At 41.2% G+C, this 24,241-nt stretch overlaps 1 protein-coding gene across 2 annotated transcripts in view; it reads left to right on the forward strand.

Annotated features, from left to right (window-relative positions):
- The first annotated feature begins 2,658 nt into the window (after positions 1-2,658).
- The window catches only part of RNF130 (ring finger protein 130), a 108,012-nt gene continuing 86,429 nt past the window's right edge, over positions 2,659-24,241 (forward strand). The window contains exon 1 of one of the 2 annotated variants that reach the window (XM_073802888.1): positions 2,659-3,319. In XM_073802888.1, the coding sequence (XP_073658989.1) occupies positions 2,794-3,319 (526 nt within the window). In that variant the 5' untranslated portion in view covers positions 2,659-2,793. The remainder of the gene's footprint in view (positions 3,320-24,241) is intronic. The other variant, XM_019937443.3, reaches the window with a different exon arrangement.

Raw genomic sequence — 24,241 nt, forward strand, 5'->3', positions numbered from 1 at the left:
GGGTCTATCCGTTCGGGACAGTCTGTTCTGGGTAATGGCTGTGGGAGGGCAGTACTGCAGTCCTCACCCAGGCAGCCACTCAAACCCTCACAAGTCCCTGTGCCTCCAGTAGCAAGTCAGAGGGAAATGGGGTGACTGCAGCAGCTATAGCTTCCAGGCACCCATCATCTGATTTGTAGCTCTCAGGACTATAGAGAGAGAGGTCATTAGTGTCACTTCACAGAGGGAAATTGACCTCAGAGGGAACATGAGCTTGCAGAGGTCACACAGTTGACATGTAGCCAAGCAGGGATTTGAACCAGTGGCATTCTGGTACACCACTCACAATAGTCGAAAGGTTGAAGCAATCCAAGTGTCCATTGACAGACTGATAAACAAAGTATGGTATATACATACAATGGAATATTATTCATCCTTAAAAAGGAAAGATTCAGACACATGCTACAACATGACTGAGCCTGAAGGACATTATGCTAAGTGAAATAAGCTAGTGACAAAAGGACATATACTGTATGATTCCACTTATATGAGTGGAATAGTGAAATTGGTAGAAACAGAAAATAGAATGGTGGTCCCAGGGGCTGGGGGGAGGGAAAAGTTATTGTTTAATGGGTACAGAGCTATCAGTTTTACAAGATGAGAAGAGACTGGAGGCGCATGGTGATGACAGTTGCATAATAATGTCAGTGTATTTGAGGGCTTCCCTGGTGGCGCAGTGGTTGAGAGTCCGCCTGCCGATGCAGGGGACACAGGTTCGTGCCCCGGTCTGGGAAGATCCCACATGCCGCGGAGCGGCTGGGCCCGTGAGCCATGGCCGCTGAGCCTGCGCGTCTGGAGCCTGTGCTCTGCAATGGGAGAGGCGGCCACAACAGTGAGAGGCCCGCGTACCGCAAAAAAACAAATAATAATAATAATGTCAGTGTATTTGATATCACTGAACTGTGCACTTAAAATGGTTATGACGATAAATTTTATGTTAGGTGTATTTTACCACAATTTTTTTTAAAGGTATCTTTGTATCACTACTTATAAATGAAAAATCTCTTGACCTAATGGAAAGGCCTCCATAAAATTAAAGACTATTACACTCCAAACGCAGGTTGTTGTTAACATTGCTCTAGATGCTGGTGCCTGCTGAAGCTGTGTACGAAGACCTCATCCCACTTTGTTTGAAGGGGGATCATGTTAAAAGCACTTTAGATCCAACTTTCTCCTTGACAAATTCAGAAGGGCCAAAAGAGAGCTTGAAAGGACCTGCTTTCTCCCCAACTGACTTAACAGGGTGGCGTCTGTGCGTCTCTGTAATTGTTTCTTATGCCAGGGGGCAGGAGCACCCCACACTGTGAAACACCCTTGTAAGGACAAGGTAGTAGGGGGCATGAGCTTTTCAAGCAGGGGCAGGCCACAACATGTTAAGTAATAGGAGCAGAGTAAGAAGACCCCACCACAAAGAGCCCTACCATGTAGGCCCGAAGAGGCCCAGGACTGTTTGGAAAGGGAATTCCTAGGTCTCAGGTGCCTGAGCAGAGGTACCTTGGTTCCAAGGACTCCTTGCCCTGTGAGAGGGGTCCAGCTGTGAGAGGGCCAGAGCAGATCCCTCTTTCAGTACAGGGCCTAGGATGGTGGCCTGGTTGCTTCCTGTATGCAAGTAAATAAAACGCAGTCTCAGGACAGGACATGGACTAGACAAACAAAGGTAGTGGGGATGGAAGGGAAGGAATTGGAGGGAGAAATTGTTAAGAATGTCGATAAGAAGGCACCAGTGGACATCTGATGTGTTGGCCTGCACTACATCCATACCCTTTCCCTGGAAACTGCGCCTCAGCTTTCCTTCGGAATGCTGCCTCTCTCTGGGATTCGCAGTACAGTTGGTTGAGCAAGGATGACTTCCACCCCCTTTCCACTATAGGAGGCAGGAGATCCAGGCCTGGCTAGTCAGAAGATGCCATCCTTCCTCCCTGCTTCATGGCAATGATGAGTATGCTGCCCAAAATCATATAAGCTCCTGAATTCAGCTACACCCAAATCTAGACTCACCCTTCCCTTTCACTTATGCTTTAGAAGGGTGCACAGCTTAACTGATATGGTGTGTGTGTATGTGTGTGTGTGTGTGTGTGTATAGGGTAGTGTGTGTGCTGGGGGGTCTGGGGTGGGGGGAAAGTCTCACCACAGTCTCCACCTTGTCCAAGGGACTCTGGAGGTTTCATCTAGTCTGTAGGGGTCTTTCCTAATGACTCAGATGTCCTTAAAGATCCGGGCCTAGTGAGGCCTTGTACTCTTATTTGCACAGACGCATTCTCCCTCCTGTGATGCCAATTATATGACTTGGAGTTGACCAGTTGAAATGTGTAATCCCATTGACATTTAATCTTTAAATTAATTTTAAAGTTTTAGCTCTTTTTCTTTTGTAACCTCATCTCAAACTCTTCCAGAGGCCCTTGGAAAGCACCCGGGCTCTAGATCCTAGGCGCATCACGCCTGACGTATAAACACGTCCGGGCGCGGGTTAAGAAAGCGCCGGGGCCTCCTAGGGCCCTCGTGCAGGCGGGCGGGAGCGGACAGGCCCTCGCACGCATGCGCGTGGAGGCGGGGCTGAGCCCCAAGCCTGCGCCGTGCCACCCGGCTGACAGTGGGCGGGGCGGTGGCGAGCGCGCGCCTGAGGCAGCAGCTCGGCGACCGGGACTTTGTGCTCTAGAGACCCTTCTTCGGGCGCATCTCCCACCTCTGTCGTGTCCTTGCGAGGCGCCCTCACTCGGCGGGACCGGCCCCGGGGAATGGAGAGGGCCCGCCCCCATGGCCCTGGAGGGACCCGGAGGAGACTATCGCGCGCGGGCTGACCCGTCGTCCTCGCCGAAGGGGCCCATGGGCGCGTCCCCGCGGGCGAGCCGCGGACGTGAGGGCGGCGAGCAGCAGGGCCGCGGCACCGAGGAGGGCCGTGCTCGTGCCCGGCCCTGCACCGGCCGCGCGCGTGCGCTCCCGCAGCCGCGGCGGCCGCGCCCGCGCCGCCTCTCGGCGCCGGCCCGGGAGCCCGGTCCGAGAGCAGCGGCGGCGGCGGCGGCAGCCGGAGGGACGATGAGCGGTGCGGCGCGGGCGGGCCCGGCCCGGCTCGCCGCGCTCGCGCTGCTGACCTGCAGCCTGTGGCCGGCGAGGGCAGACAACGCGAGCCAGGAGTACTACACGGCGCTCATCAACGTGACGGTGCAGGAGCCCGGCCGCGGCGCCCCGCTCACATTCCGCATCGACCGCGGGCGCTACGGGCTCGACTCGCCCAAGGCCGAGGTCCGCGGTCAGGTGCTGGCGCCGCTGCCCATCCACGGAGGTGAGTGCCTGGCAGCGGAGAGAGAAGCCGTGGCGAAGCGGCGGGCGATGGTCCCCGGTCCCTGGCCCCGCGGGAGCCGCAGCCTGGGCGCGGGGGCGGCGGGCGCGGCGCCCCCACCCCGGCCCGGATTGTCGCGCAGCTCGGCGGGCGGCCCCAGGGTCGAGGTTCCCGTCGTGTGCACCCCCGCCTGCTCACTCCTGGGATGAGGCTTCAGACGCGTTGTTGGGTTCTTCTTTTGAGAAAGACTTAGAACGTTCCTTTTTGGTTTAGTTAGCTTGTTTACAGGAAGGCATTGAACTGCGAGTTTGCAGGGACAGCTCAGACAAAGGAGGTGGTGGAAGAGCGCAAAACTAGTTCATGATGGATGAGGTCTTAACCTGTATTTTGGAATCCGCAGGTTCGTTCCCGAAGTCACAGACTTAGCGCTGCATTGAATCTCAAAGGATGAGGCCCTTTTCTAATGTAGAGGCGTGCCGTTTTTCTTAAGTGGCAAGTGAGAGGAGGGTGGAGGAGAAAAATGGGCATCTTCCCTGTTGCTTTTGGCTGTTACTCTGCCCCACCAGCTTTACTGTAATTTGACGCCTGAAAATCACACGTTATGAAGAATCCAATACCAATTGGAACCTGTAGCCAAGTCTTCAGGTCACGGGAGTCTACCAAAGGGGAAATAGGTAAAATTTTCGAGAGTTGTCTCTGAAGCGTTTGGCTTAACCTTACGTCTTCCTATTATCGTAGGCTCTGTTTAATTATTTGGTATAAAGCATATATTTGTATAAATTTCTGGCCATGTTTTAAAGGAAACTTTTCCCACACTGTGGAGTATGATTTTGTTTTTTGGCCCACAGCAAACTTTTTGGAAAAATGCCTACTATTCTTCTCAACCTCCACCCACTCTCACCCCGAGAATATTAAAACATTATGCGCCTTCTGAGATCTGTATTTGAATGCTAACGTGCTAAGCTGTTTTCTTCTTTGAGGCAATCTAGCTGAGGAAGAAGAACCAGGTAAGGCTTTGACTGTAGCCTGTCCCCAGTTTACACCTGCCTTTTAAAAGTTCATTTTTACACCAGTAATCAAGTGTTAGGGTACACTTCTCATCTCCACTTTGTTAAAAAAGGCAGTTAGGGTCCCACCTTGCCCACAGAAACAACTTTGGCCTTTGGTTCATTCAGTAAATATTTGCCTGCTTGTTCTGTGCCAGTCACTGTGGTTGGGACACATAATGTTGCCAAACTATGGCACTGACAATGGTAGTCTATTTTCTGGTACTGAGATCTGTGAGGGTCACGTGGAAGGGGAGGAAGAGGAAGAGAGAGAGGCAAACTGTTCTAGAGCAAGAGCTGGCCCTGTGCAGTATTTTGAAATCTGTGGTTTGCTTTGGGGCTTGATTCCCCCAGGCACCCCAAATACATGATCCTCATTTTAGATACTTACCTCATAAGTGATCCATGTTCTGAAACTACTTGTTGCTTGCCTGTCACCCCAAACAAAAGCTCCACCTTTAAGAAAACTTGTTTTAGGTGTTTGGATAGAAAGGTATTGGGCACTGATGTGTGGGTAAAGGTTAGTCCTAGTCCCCTGTCAACGAGGTGGTAGCATTAAAGGATTAAAGGTTCTGAGTCGTGCTGTACATAAACTGTGTGACACTGGGAAAGTACTTTGTGACTCTAAGAAAGTAATTCGGCCTTTTAGCCTCAGTTTCATCTGCAAAGTGGAATGGTGAAATGTTTACACCATAAGGTTATTGAGAAGTTTAAATGATTCCTGCATTCTTACAAGAGGAGATTTGTTAACCTAAATTAATCTCTAAATTGGTGGAGTTTAAACACGGCATCAATGTGAATACATTGGAGCAGTGTGTGGAAACTGAGTCTGCAGTCAGTTCCCCTGAGTGTCTGTCTTCTCTTCCTGTCCTCTGTTCTCTAGAGGCTCAATTTGTATCTGCACAGCATGAGATTGCTCCATGTTTTCTCATGGTGTTGGTGGGATCCTGCAGGTTTGGGTCTGGCTTTGTACTAAGGGGTCTGCACACATAGGTTCTTTCAATCCAGCAAATACTAATTGAAAACCTACTGGTACCAGCCACCATCCAAGGCACTGGGGCAGAGGGAGGGGCCACAGCAATGAACAAAACAAATCTCTCTCCTCTTCCTGAATCTCACAGTCTAGTGGCGGTTTTTATGTCAGTTTACCTGTAAATTGTTTCTAAACCGATGGATTAACATGAAATCTAAGACATTTTTGTGCTTTTGCAGCAGGAATTTAGGATGTATTTTATTTTTGTTTTTTTTTGTTTCATGGTTTTTTTGGCTGCACCATGCACTTGCAGGATCTTTAGTTCCCTGACCAGGGATTTGCAGAGTCCCAACCACTGGACTGCCAGGGAAGTCCCAGGAATGTATTTGAAAAACAAGAATTGTGGTAGAAATCTCTGAAAACTTTTCCTGTTTAAGAAAATGGCTTATGTCAATTATACCGCAAATAAAAAAAGAAAGAAAACGGTTTAAAATTTGAGTAATATTTGGGTATTTCACATTATGATATTCTTGATTTAGTGAGTCTCAAATTTTTGTATTTTTAGAAAAAATTATGCATTCCTTCTGACTCTTAAGCTCTTATAATTTGATTCTTAACAAGTTTATTGAAGATTTACTGGGTGTTGACACTGAACAAAGTGATGCTCAAATTACAAAAAACAGTTATGAGACAGAATTCCTGGCAAAAAAAACAGCTGTGGTCAATAGATGGGAAATTAATGAAAATTCATTTTGAGGACAAATGTTTGGTAGAAATGAACATAAAGACAAAATCACTTTACAGTTTTCCTAGAGCTTAACATGATGACTCATTTTAAATCTATGACTTGGTTTGTGAAAGTAAAAACCTTTCTTGTTATTTTGCATTGTTTCTATTGGTTAGGCATGTATGAATTACTGAGCAAGATTTATTTGTCCTATATCTTTAAAGGGCAAATTGGCTATTTTTTCCTTAGATGCTTTAGTATTTTAAAAGTACATTTCGGAAACTTTAAACTTTATAAAATATTTCATAAACAAGTGTTGTACTTTGAAAATATATTCTTTATCATTAAATAGATGTAAATGGAGATTCATTTGTTTGGTGACAACAAATTTCATATTTTAACTGATAAAGAATTCATTTTTAGAAATGGACTTTTGAAAGAACACACCTTATATTTATGTACAGATCGTGGTTCATGGTTGCTTTCTTACTACTTACTCAAAGGGTGAGCTTAGATCTAGAAACAAATGTAAACTAGCTAGCATTTACTGTGCAGTGGACATTGTAAATGTGCTTTATGTGTGTGCACACTAACTTTTTGTTTGACCCTAGCGTGGGGGTTGGGAGAGGAGAAGGCCCTGTTGTTGATGATGTCATTTTGTATGCAGATGTGCTGGTGGGAAGAATTTGGTAATGGCCACTTAGCCTAGAAATGTTCAGGATTGGATGTTACAGCCTTGGAGAGCAATTTTACCAAATAATAAACTTTTTTTGCCCATCTTGCTGACTGTAGGGATACAATAACATTTTTTTAAAAATCTTAGATTCTTAAGTTTTATGTGATTCTGTTGGAAGAATCCATTAAGCCTGAATTTGATTTTTAAAATTCTGAGAGTAAAGGCGATTAATGTGGAAACAAGATCTTGGATGAAAAGGGCCATGTGATGTTCAGTTTCATAATGGCAAAGGCAGGGGCTACTGGATATAGTTAGAGATTTCAGAATATTCAGAGAAAAAGTAAGTGTGATCCTAGAAGCAGAGATCCTGAAAGGAAGGAGAATTCAGGAGCTGGAGGCTCTAAAAACCAGATTTTGATATAAATTAGATGACCAAGCAATATATGATAAATTATATTTGTGTTGAAATTTAATAATTTAGAATTTAACAATTTAGAAAATGTTTTTACATACTGTATTTTTCCTTTGCTTTTGGATGATTCATTAGCATATAAATATTTGAATATATATATTTAAACATTTGACCTCCCCACCAAATATCCATCCTGCTGCCATCCCATTTCTCTGTTTCTCTTTATGGCAAAGTGTTGTCTATACTTGTTGCCTTCAATTTTTCCTCCTGTTATTCTTCACATTGTGAAGTTCTTTGATTGTTGTGCCAGTGATTTTGATAAAGACATGACATATTTAACTGAAATATTGGACTACAGGATCCTTAGGATCTCAGTATATGGAATGGTGGGCTGAAACTAAGAAAAAAGTTAATAGGAATGAATATGTAGTCTTGATTTGGGTAAAAAAAAAATTAGCTGCAGGGAAGGGAGTTGAGGGGAGATGAGGCTTAGAGCTGCATGTTACAGGACAAAGCCTGCTCACTGACGAGCTCATTCTAATCTTGCATGCATTTGAGCATCTGGATCCTGGGTAGCACTGGTCGCACTTCGTTATAGGCCAAGCACACCTTTAGTGCATGTTCAATTCTGACTATGAGTTTTAAGAGATGAACAAACTACAGAGCATTGTTTTGAATATTACAAAAGGGAAATCCTTCATTTGAAGGAACGTTCGATTAGATGGCTTCCAAGATTCCCTCCATCTTGAACAAAGTGTGACTGTAAAGGTATAAGACAAATCTTGTTAAACAAACCTGCCGGAATAAACCCATTAAGGATACTGTTTTTTTCACACCAGTCACATGGGTGTGTATGTGTGCATATATATACATACATACTGTACAACAATGAAAACAAATTTAAACATTTAGAATTTGTTTTGTGAGATTATCTTTTCGATTGAACAATTTGAAAAATACATGCAATATACCAAATCTTTGTCTTTTCTGGATAGATTTTAATTTTGACAATTGAAAATTATTTTTGATGCAGTTTTTTAACGTGCTTGTGAACTCTTTCTTTAGATAATTCTCAAAGAAGTCTGGTAGTGTTTTGGACCATGTCCACATCACTGGGATGCATGGATAGTCCTCACAGCTGGTTCTTTTAAGTATAGCAACCTTGACTTATTTACAAAATGAAATTAAGTTGTCAGGATCATCAACATTTGTTTGTTTTATCATCTTAGAGTATTTTATGCACTAGGCATTCATTTTTTCCGTAAATCATAGTAAGTGTAGATTTCTTTACTGCTGGAAGCAATTTTGAGTGAAATAAAGGGAACCCTTCAAATGTCAAATGAAGTAAATTAAAAAGTCCTTGATAAGCACCTACACTGTGCTTGTGTTATACAGGTTCTGTGGTGTGTGCAAAAGACATAGTATGTAATTCTACCTGAGAGAACTTGGTTTTCTTGTTGAGATCAGTCTTGTCTGGATGGCACAAACAGGACATGCCATTGTAGAAGGTGGTGCAAGCTGTCTGCAAACTCCAGCCAGGGGGCCAGCCACCTGTTATTGTAAACAGAGCTTATTGGAACACAGCCATGCCCATTCACTCACATGTCTGTGGTTACTTTCAAGGTACACCGGCAGAGTTGAGCAGTTATTACAGGAGCCTGTATGGCTTCCAAGCCTAAACTACTTATTCTCTGGCCCTTTAAGAAAACTTTTGACAACCCACAATCCCTGTTCTAAAGGTTCATTTATACCTTAGTTTTTCCCATTAAAACTATTTTATGGATTTATGGGTGAGAATTTGATTACTCAGTTGTCCCAAACTGTGAGCTCTTGGAAATTAGGGACAGTGTCTTCTTTGTTTCAGCCAAACACCTAGGACTGTGCCTGGCACAAGCCACTGTGATATGTGATTGCATTTAATCCTGTGGTGCTTGGTCTGGTAGTGAAACTGATAGCAGGCATTGCTGGAAGCTGTATGGTGGGATGGGGGATGGTGGGATGTTGATGGACAGAATATACTGTAGGGCCTCTGTTATTATGCTAGATCATAAATGGTACAAAGATCAGAGAAATGAAAAATTATTTGGACTTGTAGTCTAAAGAAGTTCCATTGAAAATGTGAAAGTTGAAGTCAAACTTGATTAGTTCTGCTTCCAGCCATAATGGAGTAACAGACACCAGGTTTATCTTGCCACCTCAAGTGACTGGGAAACCTAACAAAGTTGTTTTAGAAATAGGTCAAAAAACAGCACAAGACAGTGATCCCTGAGAGAAAGGAAATAAACAACAGAGCTCTGTGACCGCCTCAGTTTACCTCCTGGAGAGTTTCCAAGCTTCAGCACAGGGAGGGGGGACCCAGAAAGAATCTGGTGGTCTCCCCGAGTTGATGAGACAGAGTTCAGAGCTCAGGGAGGCAAAGGCAGCTTGAATGTGTGAGGAGGTCAAGTATAGGAGAGGAGGGAGCTGCACAGAGAGCAAGCTCTGGAAAGCTGCAAGGGGTACCCTCAAGCCTTTGGTTGAGTACTGATCTGCACGTTTTATGGAGAACTGTTAAAACTTAGCAGGTGGAAGAATTGTTGGAGTTCGCACAAGGCTGGGAATAGTTCATATTCTCACTAATCAGAGTAGAAAGACCTGATGCACAAGGCATGGAGTGAGGCCAAATTAGCCCTGGAGAAAGCCTGTTCTGGACCCACCTACCAAAGCTTAGAAGCAGACCTTAAAAGGATCAGATTTATTCGAAGTAACTAATCCTGAACAAACCCCAATAATATTTAAAGGAATACAGTAAAATCCAGCTCCCCAAAACATGAAATCCAAGACTAGCATCCAATCAAAAATTAGCAGACAAGCTAAGAAATAGAAAAACATGACCCATAACCAGACAGGAAACAGGCAGTAGAAACAGTCCCAGAAATGGGGCAAATGATGGAATTGCAGATAAGGATGTTAAAACAGCTATAACAAATATACTCAGTTTGTTCAGGGAGGTAAAAGAAAACTTGAACATAATAAGGAGAGAAATGGATCTAAAAAAGACCCACATCAAACTTCTAGCAGTAAACTCAAACCTGAAAAAGTACAGGATTTATATTGACAGAGGAAGGAGTATACTGAGAGGATGGTATTTCCTGCTTTGGTGTTCTCTCTTTATCCCAGGCAGTGATATAGTTAATATATATTGGGTAACTACTGTGTACCAAGAATGGTGCCAAATACTGTACATGGATTATCATTTAATACTTGTAACAGCTCTCGGTAGTACTATATCCTCATTCTGTGGGTGGGAATTTAAGGCACTCCAGTCTCGCACTTAGTGGGTTTTTTTCTTTATAGCACTTAACATGGTTGGAAATTATATATCTATCTTGTTTGTTTCTGAAGGCAGAGATCCTGTCTCAGTGTCCACTCTTGCATACTCAGTGCTTAGTGTTGAGCCTGGAACATAGGAGGGTGGCACTGGTAATTAGTGTTGGACGAATTAAAGCGAGTGAGGTAATCCACCAGCTGAATCCTGTGGTGATTCAGTAGAGTTTGGACTTGATGTAGGTCTGTCTGACTGCAGAGCTTATACTTTAACCACATCTTGTATCGCTTCCCAAGTGGGTTTAATAAATTATGATATATCTATTTAGTGGAATGTTACATAGCCATTAAAGGGGATCATTGTGAAAGCTGGCTATATCCTACAAAAGTAAATGCATAGTGATTGAACTGTGACTGTGTTAAATATGCTTACAGTGGACAGGGACTCAAAGTAATATGCAAAGATTAAAATGGTTGTGTTATGTTGATTGGATTGTGGGTGACATTTCTCATTTTCTTTTCTCTCTCATTTTTTTGAAATTATTTTTAATATAAAACCTTCTCCATAGGGGGAAAGTCATACTCTCTAAAGTGAACAAGTATGTGTCTAAGGTTGGTATTTTTTTTAAGTTTATTCCCTAGCTTCAAGAAGAACTGAATGAATTCCAAGCAGTGGTTAGAATGAGTAGAAAACTGGAAGACACTAGAAATAACTGAAGAGGGCATGTTTTTCACCAATAAGAAAAGAGGAACTCTCATGTTTTTCACCAATAAGAAAAGAGGAACTCTAAGACCAAGTGTTCTTGTCTTAACAGGAATCAAGCTAAAATGTGTCATCGTTTTGAGCAGTTAGTAAATCCTAGAAAGGGACAGGACTTGGCTTTTGTATGATATTTTTATCATGATGATATTAATGCTTTTATTGGTTTTGTTGGCTTTCACTGTTTAAGATCAATCTGTAGTTAAAGCATGAAGACTTAACTATGGGTAATCTCCACTTTTTGAAAGTTCGCTTTACACTTTGCTTTTACAAAAGACCTACATTAGTACCTTTTTTTTTTTTTTTTTTGTGGTATGCGGGCCTCTCACTGTTGTGGCCTCTCCCATTGCGGAGCACAGGCTCCGGACGTGCAGGTTCAGCGGCCATGGCTCACGGGCCTAGCCGCTCCATGGCATGTGGGATCTTCCCGGACCGGGTCACGAACCCGTGTCCCCTGCATCGGCAGGCGGACTCTCAACCACTGTGCCACCAGGGAAGCCCTAGTACCTATTTTTGATTTCCTCTTCAGAAATCTGAAGAGGATTTTCGCTTTTAATGGAAAAAAGGCAAGAAGCGAAAATAGCATTCAGCATTTGTTTTGTAGCCTGACAAGCCAGTGTAGAGGCAGCTGCACCCAGAGCAGTGAGAGCGGCCCTGCCAAGCTCCTGCCCCGGAACGACACTCAGCATCTTAACATTGAGCTGCCGTAGCTGTGAACCGTGTCTGTGAGCATCTGTGCTCTATCTTGATTTATTTTGTGGGTCCGTTAGCAAGATGTGTCCTGCAGTAATTGCTTCTTCTCTTTTTGCCATTTTGGCTTACAAAAGGTTTCACAGGAATGCTCGACTTTTGTGTAGCAGAGAAACCTGTATAATTGCAGACCAGAAAGGAAATGTTATCAACCTTAAGAGTATACAATTATAAATAGATGACAAAGCTGGAGAAATAGAAGAGAGAAAGGAGATATTAGGGACAGGTGAGGGCCAGTATCTTCATCTCATCTCACAGGTGAGGATTCAAGAGATAGTCTGTAATTGCAGAAACTAGAAAGGTTTAACTGCAGTGGAAAATAATAAAATAATAAAATCAGAAGAGAGGGAAGATGGAGAAGTGTTAAGTGAGCAGAATCCTAATTTGTGACATCATAAATCCACAGACAATGTCTAAAGTTGAGAAACCAGGAAATAATGGCTGTAAGCCTTTTTAGAACTAGTGGAAGGTGACCACCGGAAGAACTAAAAAAGAGCTAGTTAAAAGTGGTTGCCTCTGGCGACTGGGGGTGATGGGGTGAATGGGGCTGGTGCACTTTGCTGTATGCCATTGGGTGAATTTGTCTTTTTTTAATCCATGTACACAGTATGATTCCCACTCTTTCCCCTGTGTGCACTGCAAATGAATTCTGCCCCCTATTTTTTTTTCTTTGAAGAAGCTCCCTGTTTTCCCAACATCTGAGCTCCTCTCCATTCATCTTCTCCATTCATCTTCTCCATGCTTTCTGTCACCCAAGCAGCTGAATGTTGCTGGAGAAAAATCTTAGAACCCAACTGACTGAGGTTTGAGATCATAAAACTTAAGCAAAAATAAATGGGCACTTAACAATATCCAGTAATCCAAAAATATTTTCTTGTAAAGAAATAAGAGAACTCTTTGTGACAACAATTTTTTCCTCTCTCCACATGCCTCCTGCGACAGCTTCCTGTATCTTTACTTTTAGCCTAATCTTCTCCTCTGAGCTCTGGATTCGTATATTCAACTGCCTACTTGGTATCTTTAACTTAAATTTCTCAGAGACACCTCCAGATTGATAAGCTTCAAATGGAGCTTTTGATATATACCTATTTTTTGCCTTCCAGTCTGCTACCACTGTTCCCCAGTCTTCTCCATCTCAGTAAATGACATCGCTGTCCGCTCTTGTTATTTAAACAAATTTCATCCTGGCTTCTTTTCCTCACATTCCACATCTGATCCATCCTCCACAGTTTACCTTCAGGGTGTATCATATCTATCTGTTGCTTGCCATTTTCACTCCTGCCATCTTAGTACAGGCAGCTACCATCTCTTACCCTTTTTTGGTCTTTCTGCTTTTTCTCTTAACTTCCATCAGTCTTTTCTCCCTGGTAGCCACAGTGATCTTGAAGCTTCACCCAGTCATGTCACTCCTTGCTTAAACTACCCTTCAGTGGTTTCTTATTGTCCTTAGAATGGAAATCTGAACTCCTTACTGTGGTATACAAGGCACTTGCTGCTTGGTCTGGCTCCAGCCTTTCCTTCCCTCAGGCCATTCATCTCACCCTTGCTCACCATGCTGAAGCTACCTGTATTCTGATATTCTTTCGTTCCTAGGGCTTCTGAGTTTTCTTTACAATGTGTACCTTCTTGCTGGCATCCCACTCACCTCTACCTCCTACTCTCCCACACAGTGTTTGCTGTATTAGTAGAGCTTTATGGTTCTTTGATACTGTATAATGGCCAGTTAAAAGGGCCATGGAGATGGAGACATGGGGAAGGAATTTTAGAATCTAAGAACTTAACAGTCATCAGTGATCATCAAGTCTAACCACCCATCTGAGGCCTCAGCATTACTATCCAATGGTTTTACAGCTCAAGCTTGAACAAATGAGTGACAGAAACCTACCACATTCATCTCTGGAAAACAGAATGTTAGAAAGTCTTTTTTTCTTTTGGAGGAAAAAAAGACAGTTCAAAAATTTGTAGACAGTAGTTAATTTCCTTGTCTGACTCAAGTCCTCTAACCCTTAGACTTCATATTCCTATTTCTATTGACCATTCTTAAGAATATGGTATTGTAAACCATAGAAAGCAATATTCCACTTAAAGAATGCGGTGAGTTGAATAGTGTCCTACAAAACTTCATGTCGACCTGGAAGCTCAGCATGTGATGATCTTATTTGGAAATAGGATCTTTGCAGATGTAAGTAGTTAAGGATCAAGATAAGATCATACTAATTTGGGGTGGAGCCTAAATCCAGTGACTGGTGTACTTATAAGGAGAAGAGAGGATACAGAGAGACAATGGGAAGATAGAGGTAGACAGAGATAGGAGTTACGCTGCCATCACCAGGGAGTGCCAAGGATTGCTGGCAACCACCAGAGGCTTCGGAGAGAGACATGGGACTATTTCTCTCTTGGAGCCTCCAGAAGGAGCCAGCCCTGCCAACACCTTCACTTCCACTTCTGGCCTGAACTGTGAGACAATAAATTTATGTTGTTTTAAGCCACCAGGTTTGTAGTCATTTGTTATGGCGGCCCAAAGAGAAAAGCATAATTGAACAGTATTGCAACTTGGTTTCACCAATGCAGAAAAGAGTAGAATGCTTTTTTTCCATCATTCTGAACACCTGCCTAGAGTCATGTAGGTTCTTTTGGTAGCCCTGATCACTGACTCATACTGAGATTACTGCTGATTAGACCTTCTAGGTCTTTTTCATAGAGGCTGCCCTAAGCCAAGTGATTTTACCTTTACGAGGTTCAGCCTGTTCATTCAGCCTTTCAGGATACTTTTTGAATCCTGATTTTTCATCCAGTCTTTACTCTTTCTAGCAGCTTTGTGTCACCCGTGAAGGTGATGAGCATACTTCCTGTGTCTTCATGTAGGTCAGTGGTTCTTAACCTTCTGGGATTATGGATTCCTATTAAGACTTTAATGAAAGCTGTGGACCTTTCTGATGAAAAATACTTATTTGTGTATATGTACACAGAGTTTTCAATAAAGTTTAAGAGGTTCAGATGCCTGTTGAGGCCTCAAGTGGTCCACGGACCCAAAGTTAAGAACGCTGCTCTAAGTTATTGATAAAAGTATCGGAAGAGTGTGAATGAACAGACCCTTGTAGTGTGTTTCTAAAAACCTTCTAAGATGGTTGACATTATTCCATTAATCAGCACTTCTGGGGGAGTGGGGAGGGCATTTAACCATTTTCTAATTTACTTTATTGACTTTGCATGTAGTACATATTTCTTTGTCTTATGATATCATAAAATACATAATCAAGTTCTTTGATGGAAAAAACAAATATATTGTATTTACTTTGTTTCTGATTTGCTAGGAAGGAGAAGAAGTGTGTTTTTATGGCATAATAGTATGTTATTTTCCTATTGCCACTGTAATCAATTACCTCAAACCAGGTGGATTAAAAGAACACAAATTTATTATCCTACAGTTTTGGAAGTGAGAAGTCCTAAATGGGTTTCACTGGGCTAAAATCAAGGTGTTGGGCAAGACTGCATTCCTTCTGGATGGTCTGAGGGAGAATCCATTTCCTTGTTTTTTCCAGCTTCTAGAGACTGCCTGTATTCATTGGCTTATGGCCCCTTCCTCTATCTTCAAAATCAGCAGTGAGGCATCTTCAGAGCTTTCTGTGACTCTGATCTCCTACCTCTCTTCCACATTTAAGACCCTGTGATTACATTGGGCCAAGGTAATCTCTTTATTTTAAAGTCAACTGATTACCAACCTTAATTCCCTCTTGTCATGTTACCTAACATATTCACAGGTCCCAGGGATTAGGATGGAGACATTGGGAGGATTGGGAGGAGGGCATTATTCTGTCTCCCACACATTGTGAACCTGTGCAAGCACCCCATGATTATAGCTTCCTCTTCTAAGTGTCTACAAATTATTCCTTGAATAATTATTTCTGAAATTTTTCTAGGGATTAATAGTACCCTAACTAGCCCATAATCTACACAGTCCATCTTTATCAGTTTGTAAGTATTGGAGTGCTATTTACACAGGTTAGTTTTCTAATGTCTCTCTTCTATGATTGCTCAAAGATCATTGTCAGTGATGCAGTTTCTCATTTGCATGTTGTCACCAGACTATAATTCATCTGGATCAGAAATCCTAAACTCATGTGGGACAGCTCTTCAAATACTCATTCAGCAAATAATTATTAAACACGTGTACGGCAGGCAGGACAAGAAGTTCCTTCATGCTGTCTGGTGGCTGTCTAGTGGAAGAAGCAAGGTGAGTCAGCCCCTGTGTATTGTCTAGTGGTGAAAACAAACATTAAACAGATAATAACACAAGTAATAATTTAATAATAATTCTTGGGGAAAGTATCAGGATGCTGAGAGAGCATAAATGAGAGAACTAACCCAGTCTAGGATGCTCAGGGCAGGCTTCTCGGAAGAAACGATGTTTAAGCTGAGGCTAAAGCAGGAGCAGATATTAAACTAAGAGGGGCACAGAAAGGAAGACCATTTCAGGCCAGGAAAATATATGAAGACCAAAAGGTACAAAGAAACCCTTGGTGTGCTTGAGGAACTGAAAGGAGTTGAGAGTAAGGGGAAGAGTGGTATACAGCAGAGGTGAAAAGGTGGGTCAGTACTTTCTAGGCTGTGTTAGGATTTTGGACTTTATCCCAAGAGGAGTAGAAAATTACTGAAGGGTTGATTGGTTCGTTTGTTCGTTTAATTTTTAATTATGGTAAAATACATGTAACATGAAGTTTACCATCTTAACCATTTTAGATGTACAGTTCAGTAGTGTTGACTAGATTCACGTTGTTGTGGAACCAATCTCCAGAAGTCTTTTCATCTTGCAAAACTGAAACCCTATACCCATTAAGCTATGCCTTTCCTTCTCCCCCCAGCCCCTGGCAGCCACCCTTCTACTTTCTGTCTCTATGAATTTGACTACTCTAGAAACCTCATATAAATGGAGTCATACAGTATTTGTCTGCTATAACATACACAGAAAAATACACCATCATAAGTCCACAGCTTGATGAATTACTACAGCGACCACATTGACGTCACTCTGAACCTTGTCAAGAAATAGAGCATTATGAGCTCCACAGAGCTCCCTGGGAGTCCCCTTTCAATCACTACTTCTCCCTTGCTCCCTTCCCAAAAGTAAATACTGTCCTGACTTTGAACACTAGAGATTATGCCTGCTTTTTAACTTATATACATAGAATCATGGTATGTATTCTTTTTCATCTTGTGATTAGTTTCTTTTGCTCACATCATACTGGTGAAATAAATTCATGTCATTGCATATAGCAATAGTTTTGTCAGTGATCCAGTGCATGAATATATCACATTTTACCTATTCTGCTGTTGAAGGACATGTGGGTTGCCTGTTTTTTGACTGTTACAAGTAATGCTGTCATAAACATGGTGTACATGTCTTCTGTTACATAAAATATATAACATTTTATTGGAGGTATGCTTAGGGAGTGGAATTATTCTCTCCCTCTCAATTTTCTTTCAAGCCTGGTATGTCCACAACAGTTCATCGTCTTTCCTCCAAAAATCTGTTTCTCCTCCAACGTTTGCTGTTTCAGTCAACACCACCTTCTACCCAGTGTGTTATGCCAGAAACTAGGACATCATCTTTAGACCCCAACCCCCTCATATCTAATTAATTACCAAGTCCTGTTGATCCAAATTCCTGAATATCTCTAAAATGTATCTACTTCTCTCCACATCCATTGCAACCTTCTCTAATCTCTTACCTAGACTGTGGCCTCCTAACTGGCTTCCCTGTGTCTACTGGTGCCCTCTCTAACCCATTCCCTGTAGTACTGGGGCACAGACTTTTTTGGTTGTGCGTGTACATTTATCCCCAATATATGTATTATACTTAGAAATGTTAAACCACACTATTGGTCTTCTTTGACATAGTACCTTAAAGCCTAACACTTAGGTTAATAGCTAATAACAGCTGTAATAAGTGTATTTCTAATAGTGTTTCATGATCATTTCTAATTTGGGGGCTTTCTTTTACAAATCTGATTAGTTGGGTTTTTTAAAACCTTTTATGGTAACTAAAAAGAGGTTGTACAAGAGTAGAAATGTCAGCTCTTCCAATTTATTTTTGCTTTATTTTGTAGGGATGTTTTTAAGGCATTGTCCATTTAATGAGGGACATTTAGTTAAAAGTAGATGGTATCATGTATAAATCCATGTAACTGAGTATATATGCTATTTTGCAATAAACTGAAAAAACACATGTGTGAGGGAGTCACTGACATCCGCTTTACATTTGTGGGATCACTCTTCATTCAGGATACCTTAGATACCATATGAGATACACAACCATCTGCCATGGATTGAGAAAGGCAGCCTGTGTTAATCCATAATTAAATGTCATTAAACCTTTGTTTCTCATTTATTATTACAGAGTGATTTTTTTTAAAGTTGAGTAAATTTAGAAAGGTCACTAGATACAAGATCAATACAAACACACACACAGTCAATTGTACTTCTGTATGCCAGAACAAACAATTAGAAAATATATTTTTAATATCATTTAAAATGTCATTGGCCTTGAAAACTACAAAATACTGTCACAAGAAATTCCAGAAGACCTAAGTAAATGGAAAGACATCCCATGTTCATGAATCTAAAGACTTAATACTGTTATAGTGACAGCACTCCCCCAAACTGACCTACAGATTCAATAACCCTAAGAAAATACCAGCTGGCTTTTTGCAGAAATTGGCCAGCAAAATGTATGTGGACGTAGAATTGTCAAAACAATCTTGCAAAAGAAAAACAAAATTAGAGGGCTACATTTCCTGATTTCAAAACTTACAAGTCACTGTGGACTGGCATAGACATATAGATCAATGGCATAGAACTGAGAACCAGAAATAAACCCTTAATTTGTGATCAATTGATTTTTGACAAAGGTGCCAACACAATTGAGTGAGGAAAAGAACAGTCTTTTCAACAGAGGGTGCTGGGACAACTGGATAGCCAAGAAGACTGAGAAGGAGAAGGAAGAGACCAAAGAAATATATATTGTCTTAAAAGTTAAGTGGTTTGCTACCTCTGACACTGCTGAGGAGGATGGCATGCTGAGGACTGGGAAGTAGTCTTTGCATTTGATGATGTAAAGCAAAGTGACTAGAAATTTGGAAGAAAGCAACTATAACATTTTTAAGTTTGCAAACACCAGGGCAAAGAAAGCTGGGTAATTATAAATTATTTTAATGGAATGAGAGATTACTTGAAGAAACCAGCATGAATGCACAAGCTATGAACAGCAGTTTTACTGAACTGGGAGACCTATCCTAAGAATATATTTGCTTTCTTATGAACTCAACCCATTTCCAGGGTGCTTTAGCCTTGCTCTGGTCGTCTTAGTTCTCAGGTTGTTCTCCTTTACAGGGAAACAAGCAAAAAAGTTTTTGAGAAATGTTTTCATCCATTGTTTTGTTGGCCCTGAGCGGTGGACCTATTTCTTTCCTATTCTTCTTGCTCAGAAAAAACTTAAATCTTTTGGGAAGGGATTGAGAGAAGCCCCTTTGCTTGTTCCTGTCATTATCGGCAACTTTCAACTCTTTCTGGGCTTTTTAGTTTTGGGGAGAATTTTTATAAGTTTATATTGTCATCCTGCATTGGCCTTTACTTTGTACGAGTCTTCCTTAAAGTTGAATTTATCTTGTGCATTCTTGCTGGCTTCTTCATTTCCTTTCTCATCAGGATGATTTGTAATTACCCAGCTTTTTTGCCCTGGGTTTTGCGTACTGTAAAATGATAGGTTGCTTTCTTCCAAGTTACTAGTCACTTCACAGTCTGGGTATATGTTATGTTCTGGGTAGCATTTTCCTCTGGTTACCCCTAGCAATTATCCTTTGGGAGACAAAATGAACAGTAAAGCAGATCAGGAACTTGTTAGACATCCTGCTTTTAGCTAAATGAGATGTCTGCAGTTTTGTAGATGACTGGAACCCCTATCAGTACTCTATCTTGTCTGCCAGTTTTGTGATCTGTAAAGAACTTTTGTATTTACTCCATTTGGCCAGTTGACCTCGGTATATTGCCCCCGTCAAAGTCTCATTTCTATCTCTCAGACATATTCTGAATTCTTCTTTTCACTTAAATTTTCTTGAAGGATGAACATTGTCTTGATGTAAAATAACTGCTTTTCCTTTTTTCCTCCGAATAGTAGGTTCTTAGGTAAAGTATTCTTTTCTATTATTATCGGCCAATCTTGAGACCCACTTCAACAAATCTCATTGGTTATTTTGTATATTTAGGATAAACTTTAAATATTTTTCTCATTACTTACATTTATTGGTTTACAAACATCTCAGATTATGAAAACTTTAAACTTCCTGTTCTCATTTGTTTTCTTACATGAATAGTCTCTCACCGTGTTATTTTTTTTCTAATTGTCCTCAATAGGGACTGATTTCATGATTTTTTTTCATGTTCTCTTACCTCCTTCCTCAGCAGTTTCACTTAAAGTCCTTCCTTCAGTCAGTGGTTAGTTAGCCTCTGGACAAATACTTCTCCTGTTAGTGTGAGTGACATTGTTCCTAGCCCGTAATTTTTTTTTTTCATGAGAATGAGTCATCTCTTTTAACTAACATCATTAATTCAAGGGATAACAGCAATATCACACACTTAGCTAGCACCTGTGAAATGTAAGAAATAGTGGGGAACTGTGTCAATAGAAATTTGCATGAAACAAGGACCATTGTTTTTGTGTATGGTGTAAGATAGTGGTCCAGTTTCATTCTTTTGCACGTGGCTGTCCAGTTTTCCCATCACTGTTTATTGAAGAGACTGTCCTTTCCCTATTGCATGTTCTTGGCCCCTTTGTAGGAAATTGATTGACCATATATGTGTGGGTTTGTTTCTGGAGACTATTCTGTTCCATTGATCTGTGTGTCTGTTTTTATGCCAATATCATACTATTTTGATTACTGTAGTCCTGTAATATAGTTTGAAATCTGGAAGCATGATGCCTCTAGCTTTGTTCTTCTTTCTCAAGATTGCTTTGGCTATTTGGGGTATTTTGTGCTTCCATACAAATTGTAGGATTGTTTATTCAGTTTCTGTGAAAAATGTCATTGGACTTTTTGTAGGGGTTACACTGAATCTGTAGATTGCTTTGGGTAGAATGGACATTTTAACAATATTAATTCTTCCAGTCTGTGAGCACAGATTATTTTTCCATTTATTTGTGTCTTTTTCAGTTTCTTTTGTCAGTGTCTTATAGTTTTCATTGTACGGGTCTTTCACCTCCTTGGTTAAGTTTATTCCTAGGTATTTCATTCTTTTTAGATTTGATGTATTTATTTATTTATTTTTTATTGACTGCGTTGGGTCTTCGTTGCTGCACGCAGGCTTTCTTTAGTTGCAGCGAGCAGGGGCATTGCAGTGCGAGGGCTTCTCACTGCCGTGGCTTCTCTTGTTGCAGAGCACAGGCTCTAGGCTCACAGGCTTCAGTAGTTGTGGCATGCGGGCTTCAGTATTTGTGACTTGCATGCTCTAGAGCACAGGCTCAGTAGTTGTGGTGCATGGGCTTAGTTGCTCTGCGGCACGTGGGATCTTCCTGGATCAGGGCTCGAACCCATGTCCCCTGCATTGGCCAGTGGACTCTTAACCACTGCACCACGGGGGAAGACCCTATTTCATTCTTTTTGATGTGATTGTAAATGCGATTGTTTTCTTAATTTATCTTTCTGATAGTCTGTTATCAGTATATAGAAACACAGCTGATTTACATATATTGATCTTGTATCCTGCAACTTTATGGAATTTGTTTATTAGTTCTAACAGTTTTTTGGTGGAGTCTTTGGAGTTTTCTATATACAATATCATGTCATCTACAAATAGAGACAGTCTTACTTCTTCTTTTCAGATTTGGATGCTTTTTATTTCTTTTTCTTGTCTAATTGCACTGGCTAGGACTTCGAGTACTGCGTTGCATAAAAGTGGCAAGAGTGGGTATCCTTGTCTTTTTCCTGATCTTAGAGGAAAAGCTTTTAGGTTTTCACTGTTGAGTATGATGTTAGCTGTGGGCTTATCATTATGTTGAGGTACATTCCCTCTCTACCCATTTTACTTTGTTGAGAGTTTTTATCATAAATGGATGCTGAATTTTATCATATGCTTTTTCTGCATCTATGGCGATGATCATATGACTTTTATCCTTCTTTTTGTTAATGTGGTGTATCACATTGATTTGTGGATGTTGAACCATCCTTGTGGTGGGAGGAATACATGATGGATAGGAGCCAGCAGAAAAGAGAGCCTCAGAAATAGTTGTATTCAGTGTTATGATGCTTTTGTGGAATGGGGAGTGCTGTGGATAAAATAATTAGCACTTGTGTATGTGTACTATGATACCATGATTGTACAACGACCTAGCAGTGATTTTTAGTTATTTTGATTTATAGCATCTCTTATGCATGAAGTATTTGTTACATCAGTTTTAATAGAAATTATTTCTGAACATGACTTTTCAAGTTAAGTGATTTGAGTTAGCCATCATTTAAAATTACTGTTAAGATGCTTTTTATTATGTCATGGAGAACATCCAACAGATATATATAAGTTCTAAGGATGTAAAAAATAATCAAAATCCATTTGAGATCTACAGTAACTAAGTATAGAAGACAAACGATAATGGATAGCTATTGGCAATTAAACTTGCTGACAGTTCAGCTACGTATGACCCTTCTTGCAATGTTGATTGATATATCCAGCACTCTAGGTGTACAGAAGATATTATATTGTTTCCTTTTCCTTTAAAATTCTATATGAAAAGGCAGTGAAAAGTTTGTTTCTTCAGAATATATCCGAAGAGGTTAAAATTGGTGATTAATAGATCATATTTATTTTACTTCTTAAAAATATTAGATGCAAAAGTAAAAAGTAGGTAACATTTGAGAGCCTAGATAATTAAAATGTTTTGTTCAGCCTCTTCTCAACATGAGAAGCAGAAGACAATGGAATATTATCTTTAGTGTGCTAACAGAACAATAACAATCTAGACTTTTTACCCTAATTTATCATTCAAGAATGAGGGAAAGTGAAAGAAGTTTTCAGATGTGTAAAGACAAGTTTACCTGAAAAAGCAAGTTTACCCTTAAAGATCTTCATTGAAAGAAGTTCTAAAAGATGTAGAATAAGTGAGAAGGAGGAAACACAGAAGGGAAAATTGAGATGTGAGGAGTACTGTGATGGTTAATTTTATGTGTCACCTTCACGGGGCCACAGGGTTCCCAGGTATTTGGTCAAACATCATTCTGGGTGTTTCTGTGAGGGTATTTTTCGATGACATTAACACATAAATTGATAGATTGAATAAAGCAGATTAAAGCAGGTTGCCCTCCCTGTTGTGGGTGGACCTCATCCAGTCACTTGAAGGCCTGGATGAAACAGAAGGGCTGATTATCCTCCAAATAAGAGAGAATTCGTCTTGCCTGACTGCCTTCAAACTGGACATTGGCTTTTTCCTGCCTTCGGAGTTAAACTGAAACATCATCGCGCCCTGGGTCTCGTGCCTGCCAGCCTTCGGACTGGAACTCCACCATCAATTCTCCAGCTTGCTGACTTACCCTGCAGATCTTGGGACTTGTCAGCCTCTGTAATTGCATGAGCCAGTTCCTTACAAAATAAATCTCTTTATACACACAGAAATATCTTACTGGTCTGTTTCTCTGGAGAACCCTGACTAATGTAAGGACTGACAAGCATCTGTAGGTAAAGTTTAACAAACATTGACTGTATGAAACATTGAGGGGATAATTAAAGTAAGGTGGAACTGCATAGTGGGCAGTTACACATACGATGAAAGGTGGTGGTTGGAGTCTCATTCTGAAGCGGGGGTGAATGGTCGTCTCCCCGGAGTACATTCACGTCCTAATCCTTGGAACCTGTGAATGTGGAAACGTTATTTGGAAAAAAGGTCTTTGCAGATGTAATTAAATTAAAGATCTTTAGATGAGATCATCCTTGATTGCATAGGTGTGTCCTAAATCCAATGATGAGTGTCTTTATAAGAGACAGAAGTGAAGAGACAGACACAGAGGAGAAGGCCATGTGAAGACAGAAGCAGAGGTTGGAGTGATGCAGCCACAAGCCAAGGTCACCTGGAGCTCCAGAAGCCAAAAGAGGCAAGCAAGGATTCTCCACTAGGACCTTCAGAGGGAAGATGGCCCTGCCAACAACCTTGATTTAAGACTTCTGGCCTTCAGAACTGTGAGAGAATAAGTTTCTGTTGTTTAAACCACGAAGTTTATAGTACTTTGTTATGG

Source organism: Tursiops truncatus, chromosome 3, assembly GCF_011762595.2.
Source record: "Tursiops truncatus isolate mTurTru1 chromosome 3, mTurTru1.mat.Y, whole genome shotgun sequence".
In the NCBI taxonomy this organism is placed as follows: Eukaryota; Metazoa; Chordata; class Mammalia; order Artiodactyla; family Delphinidae; genus Tursiops; species Tursiops truncatus.